Source organism: Danaus plexippus, chromosome 10 (genome assembly GCF_018135715.1).
Source record: "Danaus plexippus chromosome 10, MEX_DaPlex, whole genome shotgun sequence".
Classification (NCBI taxonomy): Eukaryota; Metazoa; Arthropoda; class Insecta; order Lepidoptera; family Nymphalidae; genus Danaus; species Danaus plexippus.
The window spans coordinates 4,277,582-4,290,956 of record NC_083543.1 but is presented as its reverse complement, the minus strand read 5'-3'; the positions used below and the strand labels follow the sequence as shown (position 1 = coordinate 4,290,956).

General features: G+C 28.7%; 2 protein-coding genes across 5 annotated transcripts in view; one reads left to right on the top strand and one right to left on the bottom strand.

Annotated features, from left to right (window-relative positions):
• LOC116767120 (uncharacterized) overlaps positions 1 to 13,375 on the bottom strand; it is a 103,234-nt gene that overhangs the window by 31,985 nt on the left and 57,874 nt on the right. For 3 of the 4 annotated variants that reach the window (XM_032657298.2, XM_032657300.2, XM_032657303.2), the window contains 2 exons: positions 13,192 to 13,245; positions 8,771 to 8,800 (listed from right to left, as the gene is read on the bottom strand). In XM_032657298.2, the coding sequence (XP_032513189.1) occupies positions 8,771 to 8,800; positions 13,192 to 13,245 (84 nt within the window). The remainder of the gene's footprint in view (positions 1 to 8,770; positions 8,801 to 13,191; positions 13,246 to 13,375) is intronic. The other variant, XM_032657299.2, reaches the window with a different exon arrangement.
• Positions 6,986 to 13,375, top strand: part of LOC116766700 (uncharacterized) — an 80,377-nt gene continuing 73,987 nt past the window's right edge. The window contains exon 1 of the mRNA XM_061521633.1: positions 6,986 to 7,136. Coding sequence (XP_061377617.1) covers positions 7,107 to 7,136 — 30 coding nt within the window. The 5' untranslated portion in view covers positions 6,986 to 7,106. The remainder of the gene's footprint in view (positions 7,137 to 13,375) is intronic.

The following is a 13,375-nucleotide window of genomic DNA, read 5'->3' as shown; positions in this document are numbered from 1 at the left end:
ATACGAATATAAACTTTTACCTTGGTATAAAAGTTTTTATTTGTACACACATAATTATTGGTAGTCACCACAGTGGTATGACAACAATAATTATACACTTTTTTAATAACATACACTTAATATTCCCAAACTCAAACTAAATAATGCAAAAGTTCCGTAGAAAGTATGACTAGAAATAGCCGTTGGCATTTCGGTATACTAACGTCACAGCCAACCTATTCCCAACTGCAAAGCCCTTCAACGCACGTGCAACCTCATTCGTGATTTTATTAAACCAACCGCGCAGACGAACCGATGCCAGTTTCAACTTTTTTTAACATTCGTGATCTTATTTCGTAGGTTTAATTGCATAAACAGTACTATTTTAAAGTTCAATCGTGATGTAGAGCGTCGTAAATCTCTAATAGTGGAATTAACACTTAGCGTTTATAAAACATAACGTCTTAAAAATAATAATAAAACATGCTTTCGTCCCCGAAACTAAATCTATTTTTCATACTAGAATTTAAAAGGTCTTTGAAGTTGTTTTATCAATATTTTGTTATACGATGTATGTAGGTCGTTGAAACGGTTTGATATTTTTTTAATTGACGATGTCCTCAGAACACAGTGGACTAGATTTATATTAATTTAGGAAAAAGACATAAACAAGTATTATTTTGATGTTTCATTTATCGCAGTCTCATTTTGTAAACCATTGTAAGAAATGAATATAACGTTTCGCTGTAAACCGTAAATTTTGTGTAATATAAAGAGAGTCTGCTATAATTATACTTATATTTATCTTTATAATTAATATAAAAGATAATGTCATCTCCTTAACATATCTTTTATATTTTGGAAGCCCGCCACAAATTATATACGTATGTATGTACGTCCACTATCCATTCGGTTTGGATTGCAGTGTAATACAAATTTAATTAAAGCATTCAATATAGTTTTAATACAGAACAGGAAGATTGAAAATCCCGTGCAGAATTGTTGTCTGTATGGACTGGCTTGTTTTATGGTTTTAGAGAATAATGCGCGTATCTGTCTTCGCAAATCATACTTGACGGTTCAAAGAAATCGGTGTCTGTAAAATGTCTGTGGTATAAATGTAATATAATGCGTAATTTAATGAATACCTTCGGTTAAAATGCTTTTATCCTCAATATCCTCGAGCTTTATAGAATCAAAAATATCATTTATATGACGATATTTGATTAAAAATGTCACTTGCTTAGTTTCAGTACAGATCAACAAGATAACAGTATTTTAAAGACACTGATTCCTTGATATGTTTTTTATTTTATTGCGTATTAACGTAACGATTCCAACGAATTATTGTTAAAATGCATGTTATCTGATTAGAATATAAACAATATGTTATTGTTTGTTATCTTTATGGCGTTGAAATGTCTCTTGTGATTGTAAACAGTGATAAGTAATTTTGTATTTTTTCTGATCAGTGTCAAAATTGTTATGACCTAATATCTTTGTAATGTTGATAAAGCAACGCCCTAATCATTACAAGATTTCGTCACACTAATTATACAATTAGTAATCTGGTTTCGTCCGCATTATTCTGATATTTAGCTAAAAATATTTGTCGACGTCTTAGAAGCGAGTTTGTCTTTATATTCCAAGGTTCAAGGGCATTTGAGTTAAAAGACCATGTCATTAGCTCATTCTACATTAAAACCTCTTTGGTTGAATTGATTGATTCTTTCTTTCATATGGCCAAATCAATAAATACATATGAAAAAAATTATATGTTTATATAGACTTATCAATTCATAAAAAAATACGAGCGAAATAATACTTAATTTCTATGCATCGTAAGTTCCTTTTTGTGCACATATCATGTGTGTCTAACCAAACATTTTGAAAGAAATTGAATTTGATAATTCTTTTTTTGCATTCAACGGAATTTGTTCCATATAGATTTCATTAAGATAAGATTATGAAAAATTTCTCCAACTTGTTCGACAAACGCCACTTTATATTTCCAGGAAAATAAAAAAGATTTCGATTGTGATTTTCTAATTCAATCTCAGTTCACTGAAACGGAAAGTATTGAATTACATTTTAGTGGGTACGTAATTATATTAAATCACAAAGTACATCAACAAGAACGAACGAAACTAAAGTTTTGTGTTTTTAGCATATGAATTGAAACAACCAAGGAATTAATCAATAGGAACCACGATCCAAATCGAAATTCCTAGTCATTACTATTAAATAACTAAGTACCGCCAAAACAAAATTTTCTTTTACATTCTGTTGCATCATAAATAGTATACTCATGTAAATTTGGGAACGTCCCAAACTTTTCATCTAGAAAGTGACACGTCGTGACAATAGCAACAATGTAATGCGCTAACCTCGTGACAATATCTGTTAAGACATGAAACCAGCGCAAGAGATTTTAAAACATTTCACAAAATTACTTTGATATAATTTTAGAACGGCCATGGGAAAGTTCTGATTTGTGTTATTCGTGACCTGAATTAATTAAAACATGAATTGAAAATGATCTCATGAGCTCACGTTTAGGTAAACTGTTATTGAAACAAAAGTCATGAACGCCTTTGTGAGACCATCAGTCACGGTTATCATGAGACGAATGAGATAATATGAGAATAGCTTTTTAATTTGAGGTGGTCATTACCATATCAATGGTACCACTTGGTATACGGCTGTTAATATATTAGAATTTTTCAAAGAGTTGACGTGGATAACGAACAATGAGATATTTCCTTGGGAACTAGTCACGAAGTGGCAACTTTTCATACCTAATTGATATTCAAAAATATGCTAAAACAATATTATTAATTTATATTGAATTTTTTCCATATATTTATAGCTTTTTCGTACATAAAACTCACAGTTTGAAAAACCTAGCTAACGTCATGGACAACTTTCTATAATAATATTAAATTGCTAAATGACTATTACAAAAAACTTCATAACTTGCATATGCAATGTCCATGCACGTCAGAATGATTTGACATCACTATTAAAACGGCTGTATCATAAAGCGATACGTCGTCACGATATTCAAAATAATTGCGCAAAAGCTTGCGTATACGGCGCTATTATTAATACGGTATTCAGTGCGGGTTTTCTTCCTGGTGGAACGATACGATGACCTTGGAAACCAGCCTTACTTCAAATGAATATGTATCATGTGATACTAAACGATTCGTTCAAAGTATATTATACGTTTTCTATTTATATATTAGAATTCTGTGAAGTATACTCTTTTACAAAAATAAAATTCATAAAACATGAAAACACTATTACTTAATTCTAGTCTTATTATAAATTCATACCTAGAAATAAGTATGTATATTTTATTTAATACAAAACATTTCTACACGAACGTTATCGGTGACGTCATTTTAACCATGAAATCGTGTAACAAACGTTTTCAGACCGCAATTATTACTTCATGATAAGATTTTCTTTGAAATTATAAGCAAGCAGAAACATTTCAAAAAAATTTTGTGTTTTATTTCAATATTGAATTTTATTACTATTTTAATCCTGAGTTACTTTCTGCATTAATTATTTTTTCTATTATTACGTTTTAATTTTATAGAAGAGTTTTTAATAAAAATTACTTTATCTACCTTTATTGAAGACCCGAGAATAACCACAAAAACTCGTTAGTAATGGCTGTAATAAAACGTTCGATAAATACTACAAACATATCATGTTTAGTGTCTTGTACTGCGCAGAAACCACAAATTCTTTTTCCGTTAGAAAAATAATCAAACCGAATCTAACGGTTTGTTTTGCAAAGCAAAAATCGCGTATACATTATTAGACATTTCTTTGAAACGTATCTCACACCGTCAGCTAATCAAAATAATGACATAAACATGGCAACCCCGTCAAATATAACGTCATAATATTTATCCACAAGCAACATTTCCAATAAACAACCCACACTCGTAATATTCTTGTATTATTAATAGTATATCTATTACGATTATTGATGAATCGTAACAAATAAAGTTTACGCAACGGAATTTTACTACCATCATCTATGGAAATATTAATTAATATGACATTACCATTAACAAAAATAAAGCACACATACAAACTAAGTGACATGTTTTTGTTTACGACGCCCAGTCTGAAAAACAAATTGCGTCGCGGGAAATAAAAATAACCAGCTAACAAACCAATTGTGCTACACACGACGACTGGGTACTAATGAGTCTTAAAACAATAGACATAAAGACGGAATTAATGTTAATTTATTTCATACATCATTCGCAATTATCAAATCTCCGTGGTAAATTAACTTGGGACGTTTTTCGACAATTGTTACATTGAAAAGAATACGATCCAATATATTTGAGTAATAGCCTTATGTTTCAACAATTAAATTATGTAAATTAATTGGTTAACTGTGTGCTTATCAATATAATTACTTTGTTAATAACCGCTTTATCAACTTTATAGACAGTACGTTTAATTGTTGCGTAAGATGAATGTATTAAAGCTCATACAGAACAGCTGGTCAAAGGTACAATGTTATGTCAATAATGACTTCATTAAAACCTTTTTACATAGCATTCAATAATTACAATATTTAACTTTTGTTAAAAAAAAAATGGCATTATGAATTTGTAATATCATCACGCCCCAACATAGTATTCGTAAAATGATATAATTTTAAATGTAACTGTGTTCTATGTTTATTGGGGGCAATAAAAAAGGTAATCTCGCATTTTTTCTATTTAATAATAGGAAATTGAATGCATATTTTATACTTTAAACACAGCGCTATAATAGACAAAGTCAAAGGCAAAACTTACTCCTTTCATAGATTAAAAGTTAAATTTAGCTCTTTTATGTCACATAGTCTAGTTGAACAGGTTTTAATATGATTGATATTATAATTTATTCAAATCAAGTCATCAGACTGTCACAAGTGACATTCGTTTAAATCTTGTTTGAAAGTTCAAAGTGTGGTTGGAAGAGCTCATATTTTCCTTTGTCATTATAACAAAAAAAAAAAAACAACTTTACTCATAGCATGCTTGCTAATATGACCAAAATTATATATTCATATTTAAAATATATTGTATTCTTTTAGATACGTTTATTGACAGATATCTATCGAATAATTTATATCAGAATGTGTTAAATATTTATCAATGACATAGTTGCGGAAAGCCAAAACAAATAATAGCGCCTTTATTGCACATTAGCGGTTATTTGCGTACACAACAAATGAATTCAAAGCCAAAAATAATATTCTAGTCGAATCTTTAAACATATAATTAATATAAGTAAAGTAACTTTTAAACTACATTTATTAATTTCCAGAACACTTACTTTTCATTTTTTAATTCATATACTTTTCGATTTTAATTTTTGAAATTTTATGACAGATCTATATTAGGTGTACCTGACCTTTAACATTGATCTTAAGTTATTGATACAAAATCATTTAGATTTACTACATTCATTTCTTAACATGCAGTAACAAAAGTCATATTTTTTCAGACATCATATGGGTTCAATAAGACCTTTACATCCTATATCGTAATTGTGAGGAGTCGTAGAAACGCTGTTTAATTTTGTTCAGCTTGAAATAAAACTATTATTAATATTAAATAGTGACCTTTATTTTGACAAGTAAATAAAAGATGTACCAAAGTTTTATACAACTGAAAAATTACGTAATTAAAAATTACGAGAATGTTTTTCTAGTTCAAATCAAGTCGATGTTTATAAAAAAGTGAGTGGAATATAACAGCAAAATGGTATATAATATTTAGAAAAATGTTTTTCGAGGCTACGGACACCAATTACCCTCATGGGCTTTAATTGAACCGCTCGCTACTAATAATATCTCGTTACAAGTAATAATGGTAATTAGAAAAACACTATGCTCCTGAAATTGCTTTATAACTGACTAGTTTCACCCTGCGACTTTACTCGCATGTATATACTTCAACTATAAAATATAGAAAAAATTTCAAGGATTTATAAGCCCATTTTATATCCCTTAAGTAATTTGAATACAAAATTTTATCTATACTTTTTGTGTAATTAAATATAATTCACACACAAAAAATATATAAACATACAAACATTCAAACAAATACGTTAATTCTGAATAGGTTATATTAATTTCGAAGTTACCTTTAGAAGGTTAAATTGAATTTGTCGTGTGATATCTCAAAACATTAATAGTGTTAAGGGCAATGTGCCCTTTTGATTACAACGAAAGAGTTTGATTACAACGAACTAGTAACGCATTTAGTAACATTCAGTGTTACATCCCAGTTATATCGTTTATTTCGGTTATCACTCAAGGTGATCTATTTTTATTAGAGACTGTCGTGCAGATCTCAAGGATTGTAGCAATTTAAGACTGAATTGTACGTTCTTATTTCACCGTCTAAAGACACATGAATAGTTACTTAGAAGGTTCGATAAAGAGAACTTTATTAGTGTATTAAATAGTGTTTTTATATCTATTCACATAAAAAAAAACTCCCGATGTGACAGTTTTGTTGTGTTATTACTAATTATAAAAAAATTGAGTAGAAATATCAGTCCATTGTATATAGGTAAATTCCTTTCATAACCAGCCATGTAAATGACCTCATTTGAATGACATGTGGATTATTATTAGTTTCCACTAACCATATGGTATCCGGACAGTTCGTTATAACTGACTTCACGCTTACAGTGTTAATTCACAGCTGTTTTAAACTCTTCACCAAATTTTTTTTAAATATTTCGGTAGAATTTTTGCTTATCCCGTTTCCCGTAGAAGAATGTACTATACTATAAATACAATATTTTATATTTAAATAAATTATTACATTCTAATAATGCCTTGACTTTTTGATAAACACGACAGCAGGAAATTAATATAAGATATTTAATGAATCGCAAGCTAAAGAATACGAACGCGGAAGATGTTATTGTTAGTACTGATTCTGTTCAATGTCTTGTGATGTTTATGTTCCAGCTTACATTTGATATAAACACTGAACGTCTCAACATTATAAGGAAGAAAACTCAATTAGAAAAATATATATACGTATAACAAAGAATCATTTTTAAATATTTTGGGAAACCAAAAAAAAATGATCAAAGAACATATAGTGCAAGCTCAAGTAAGTATTGATTTACATTAATTTTTTTATTAACTGAAATCATTTGATCTTTTTAACTGAGAATTTTAATTTTTTGTATCTTCCCACGAAAACTATTCAGTAGCATAGAAATATAAAAGCATTCATATAAACATTAAAAGCATTAAATGTTTTTGGAAAAAATATAAATTCATATCTTTCTACTGAATGGTTGTAAACTAAAGCCTTATGTCTAGAACTTAACTTATTCCATTCTTCTAATTTACTTAAAAGTAATTTTATTCATTTATTTATTTTTTATTATCGCGATGAAGAACTCTACATTAAGCCACGTAAATTTATTTTAAGGTAGTAAATTCAGTCAAATATTAGGAACACTACTATTAGAGATCTTTTTATTGGTCAGGTTTTTACACTTTGCCTAATAATAGTGACGAAAACTTACACAACTAATAAAACAGTAACAGTGCGTGTAACGGAAATCGTGAATTAAAAGTGAGACGTTTTTACCTTACGCAACTTATAACGGTACAATATCTAAATAACTGGAGAGAGAAACATCGACTTAACCGTAATTCATGTGCATATAAAAGTTTCATGTGCATATAAAAGTTCAAACCATTTACAACAGCTATGTTCTTTATATACAAAGGTCAATAAACGCTATTTGTATTCCAAGTGTTGCGAATTTTTCAGAACGTGACATGAATAAAATATAAGTGATCTAAAAAAAAACACAAAAAAAAGTTTGTCATTTACAATTTAAGGCGGAACAAGTAATATTTATTATCTCCTCTACACTTAATGTTTGAAATAACTTTACGAACGTGTATGTTTTCCTTATTTCCGCAAACTGAAATAATATTCAATACCAACAGACCTTCATATTTCATCTTTCATATTTACTTTATGAACACCAAGAGAAAATAGAGCGTGTTTTAATTTATTATATAAGGAATTATATGTAGGAATTAATTATTTATGATTTACAACAATAATAATAACGTTCAGTTAAATTTTATGGATTAATTTTATTTTAAGTCTCGTTTTACTTTTAAGTGAAAGCTAAAGTGAAATTTACTCGACATCAAAGGAGGTTGGATATAAAATATATCTATATCATAAAGAAAAAAATTACTTCTTTAAAAACAAAACATTTTTACGACATTGCGACGTGAATTTTCACGTATTGTAATCTATATCAAATATAATAAACAATTTATTTTTAGATTTTCAGTGAGTCATCATAATGCAGTAATCTTATAAGGGTAGATTGACTGTTGTTATCACATGACTGCCTCAGTAGAATGATTAACAGTTATAAAGATAAGATTAAGATATAATCATTTACAATCTCATAGTATACTCTAAATACAGATTTGTTTTGGATTTTCATTATTCGGTCTATAAACAGTTGCTATAATATGACAAAAATATATATTTTTATCTTGAAACTAAAACATTATTCTCACGTAAGGTATACTTTTATATATCTTTAGAAAGAATTTAAAGATAAATCATCATTTTTAAAATTACAAAAAATTTAAAATAAATATTTTATAAATACCTTGCAATAAAAAGCCAGTCACCATGAGTACATTGACGTGTGGAAATGGATGAAAAAAAAAAAAAACAAAAACAAAATGAGGACTTACCAACATGCGAAAGGCCGGTGAGATCCGATTCTGAAATAAAAAAGAAATGCATGAAAACAATGAACGCGTGCCCAAAAATAAAACGAATGGGTTACAACAGATATGCTATATGTAGTAAATTATTATTATGACATATATTATGTACATCTATACTACAATGACATTGACAATAAGGTAGATTATTTTTAAACGTAACAGATTAAGTTATTTAAAGTAACTTAACGAGGAAATTTTGAAAGGTTTTTTTTTAGAATATTGATTTCTACGACGTTATTTTTTCATATATATATATATATATACATATCTATAATGTCACAAACAAAAAGTGTTCGTCGGTGTTACTACAAAAATAATCTCCAGTTTAAAATATATTGTATATAATATGAGAAATAACAAACAATCACGTTTTTAATTTTTAACGGTCGTTTATTTTTTGTGTTAAAATAAGCCTTAATATGTGTAAAGCATAACGATCAAACACAATATGAATCAAGATGAAATATTAAATGAGAAGATTAGTATGAAATTTGTAATCAATATCAGTGAATTTTCATGATTACATCTACTTATCGCTCTAAACTATTGTTTTATCTTAATTAGTGTAAATTAACAAAAATCTTCTTAATAAATGTTACAATAATGCAATCACATTTCATTTCCAATTAAATCAACTGGCACATTGTAGTAGACCAATCAATTCACATGTATTCCACATAGCAAATCACTTGCTTACGCATTTGTATAGCAGGATGGAAACTTAAAAGGAAAAGAAAACCAGAGGAAGTATCGCTGCAGGAAATCAAGATATATATGGCATCAATACGATATATCGATTATTGTTTAAAACTTTCGTTATATTAATTTAAAACTTCCCATACACTAACTGATTGCGTTAACTTTCTAAGTCAAGTCGTTATATTCATAGGAGACAACGATTTCCAATTAAGTGATATGTCATAACAAAATTATGTTAATCTTCGAATTGATGAACGCCTCAAACAATTGACGAGTCTATCCAGACTGGTTGAAAACTAACGTCGGTATTAATGTTTTGAAACAAACTCAATTGGCACACAACGAAAGGCCAGTAATGACGTGTACGACGTCAAGCATCAACCTTGTGTTGAGACGCACGCACATCACCCCATACTGTTATCAAATTATAATTGCTCCCTAAAACGAACCAGTGATGTTTGTTCTTAACACGATAATATGTTTTTCAATACTGATGTTGTTTTTATTGAATGAAACAGTCAATTTATTTATATAAATCCAATATTATAATTGAGAAGACAGCGAGGGAATAACACGTAGAGATCTGTTTGCGGTTTAAACTTGTGTATATTCCTTTTGTATTCTATTATTCTATTTTTATATTTAGCCCGGGAGCAAACTAAAAATAAATAACGTTTGAAAGGTTATTGTAATAAATGAATATATTTAGTTGGATTTGAGCATCTTTAAAAATGTATTATCCTTTATAAAACAGGATAATCGATTTTTTTCTAATTACGTATGATTAAAATTATTCGGAAGATTTGTTAATACTCGTATATATGTTATTGCATGCATCTGTTCATGTTTTTGCAGCAAGATATACAAATTAGAATTACTTATAGAAGTTACTAACGATTTTTTGTTAAAAAACAATCAATCGTTTTATTTGTATTCATCGATTTTTTTAATAAGACACGTAATATCAACGAATTAATACATTTATAATATTTTATAAAGAAAATTCTAGAACTATTCAATTCAGCATGATAAAAAAATTTAATATAATTTAGACAAAAACGAGTGATGCAATGTCATGTGGAATTTCACACGTTCTACTTTAAGATACAAGATAACGTCTCCAATGATATAAAAGGTTTCCATTACTTATCGTATTAATTGTATTATATGTCAAAGGTGAAATAAATCATTGTTATCTGGCCTCCTGCGGATTGTTTGAGATGTTTACATCTATATTTATACCGAGATGTAAACACGTTGCAATAATATTAAGTAAACACGATGGACGTGAACCTACGTTTAAAAACATAACGTCAATAAATTCAGTGATTGTTTTGTGTGAGTTTCTTAGCTTCATCATACGGAAGCGTTCGTATTGTCTTAAGATCATATATAGAAAGTAGAGCACACATCAGCCGAGGACAGATTTGAAACGATTTGATATTATCAATTGCTTTTAATTCAGTCGCATAACAACAATTTATTATCAATTGATATATAATTTAAGATAAATTAAATTCAATGAAGTAGTTAAATTTAATTTTCAACAATAATGTTTTATGTGACAAAAGCAATAGTGATTAATTTCTCTTCATAGCGCCACATACCATAAAATACTGGAGGCAAAAGTTAGGTTGACGACGTAAAGGTTCATTGCACAGATATAATTAATACGAATGAAGACTTGTTAGGCGAATGGAACCATTAACACTAAATAACATTACTTTCATAACAAAACATCTCTATTGAACAATAAATACTCTGAGATTTTATAATAGAAACGTTACTTACATTGTATTAACACGTTAAGAAGTAGGGCTTTTGTAAATATATTTAGACTTTCTGAATCAAACCATTTTCTTTTAAATTAAGGTGAAATTATTATAAAATATGTGCACAATATATACAAGTTAAGACCAAAGTCGAAAGTTATATTGATGAAGATTATCTAATTATACATGAATTGTATTGAAAATATTTAATAATAATGAAAATATATAGGTTTATTACAAAGATAATGATACTTTACTGAAATATGATTTAGTTGTTATGATGAATATGTTGTTGTTTACCCAGTTGAAGTTTTAATATGGTAAAATTTAATAAAGGCAAGAAAATATTTTCAGCAAGAACCCTAGTCAAACGAAATTTTACTGAGTTACTTATTTACTATTTTGCTTGACAAAAAAGCCTCTCCTACACATTATCGTTAATAATTCATGTCTAATATATGAGAAGGGTTCATTTAATTATTCATTTTGTCCATAACATCCGAAGCGGCATCAACAGACGTGTAGGTTTACAATAACATGGCCGGTGGAAAACTGATCTCTGTTTCCATAACATAGCCTACACGTGTCCAGTCTAGATATTTAAAACTCTATAATTAATATGACGGGGAATTATTAGTTTCAATGAATATACACTTGTGAAACTTTCCATATGAATCGTTTGATTGCTGGGAAATGACTACTTAATTGCGTTCTCAAAGACTCGGCTCATAATTGTCTTATCTTGAGTTGTCTATTCTAAGTTTGAAAGAACTAGATCTGAGCGGTATAAGAGTGACGTAATGTGACATTACTACGGTTTTATTAAATTTACTCCAACCACGTATTCTCCGTCAATAGACCCGGTGCGGTAAACCCGAAGCCGTTCAACAGATAATATCAAATTTTCAAAATACGTTATTATGTCCGTGTTTACTATGAAGAAACATTAAAAGTGTTAGGTAGCGTCTCTATTTTAAAATATAAGTAATTTGTAGATTATCTCCTTTAAAAATATTCTTCGAGTATAAATTATTGGATTTAATAACGTTACCAGGGAGAATGGTCTGTCAATATTGCATATATCTTTAGAGTTCAATCATGAAGGGATAATAAATATGTACGAAACAGGTATGTGGAAAAAAATTAATAAAACAAAATTAAAACAACGATGGGACTGCATATTACTTTGAGTTCTCCAAATCACATAGGTACCTACTTCCGCTTCGAATTACATAAAGTTATTCCAAAAAACCGGTATAATTTTTTAACGTCAGAACTCAATCCCTTGAGAAAGCTGAATCAAGAATTATTAAATCGCAATTAAGCTATTTTGAATTATCATCAATTTATACTGTATGAATTTGGTACATTGTGTTTATTGTACTACCACTTTGACCACAACAATCCACTTTAGGTTGATATAGGAAGAATGTAAACGCTTGGGATTTCCCATAAGTGGCATATATAACATAATTAATACATATGTTTTGACTTTCCTGTTATTTGCAAAATCTTGTTTTATGATGTATAAAAAAATTTAAAAATAATAATTATTACTATTTTATTTGTTAATACAAAGTTTTTATACATTTTTTACAGCACATGACATCTATTGAGTAAGATATTAAATTAAAAGAATGTTGTAACGTAATAACCACATACTATTGCCATCTAGTGGCGTTATTGAGAACCTCACAAAAGACGGCACTTGCCTTGAGAATTATTTGTACAGATGGCGTTAAACAACACAATTGTGTTAGTAACATTGGTACTTAGTAAAGCCATATTTCAACAGAGGGCGCTTTAACAAATAATCATATAAAAACAAATGTTATTGAGTCGCTATATCATTCATTCAGAAGTCTAGAATGTTACTCTGTATTATTTACTTTAAGAACAAGAATATTTACTCACCAGTATCGTTGAGTAGGCCATGAATATCTGTCGTCGACCCATCGGCCGACATGGCTGTAACAAAAAAATCCTTCAAACATATGTTTATTGCTATTATATAACTTAACTTATAAAATTGTATGTACTTAAAGTACAAGGGTCACGTATAACACGTATTTTTATACACTTATATCAAATTTCTAGA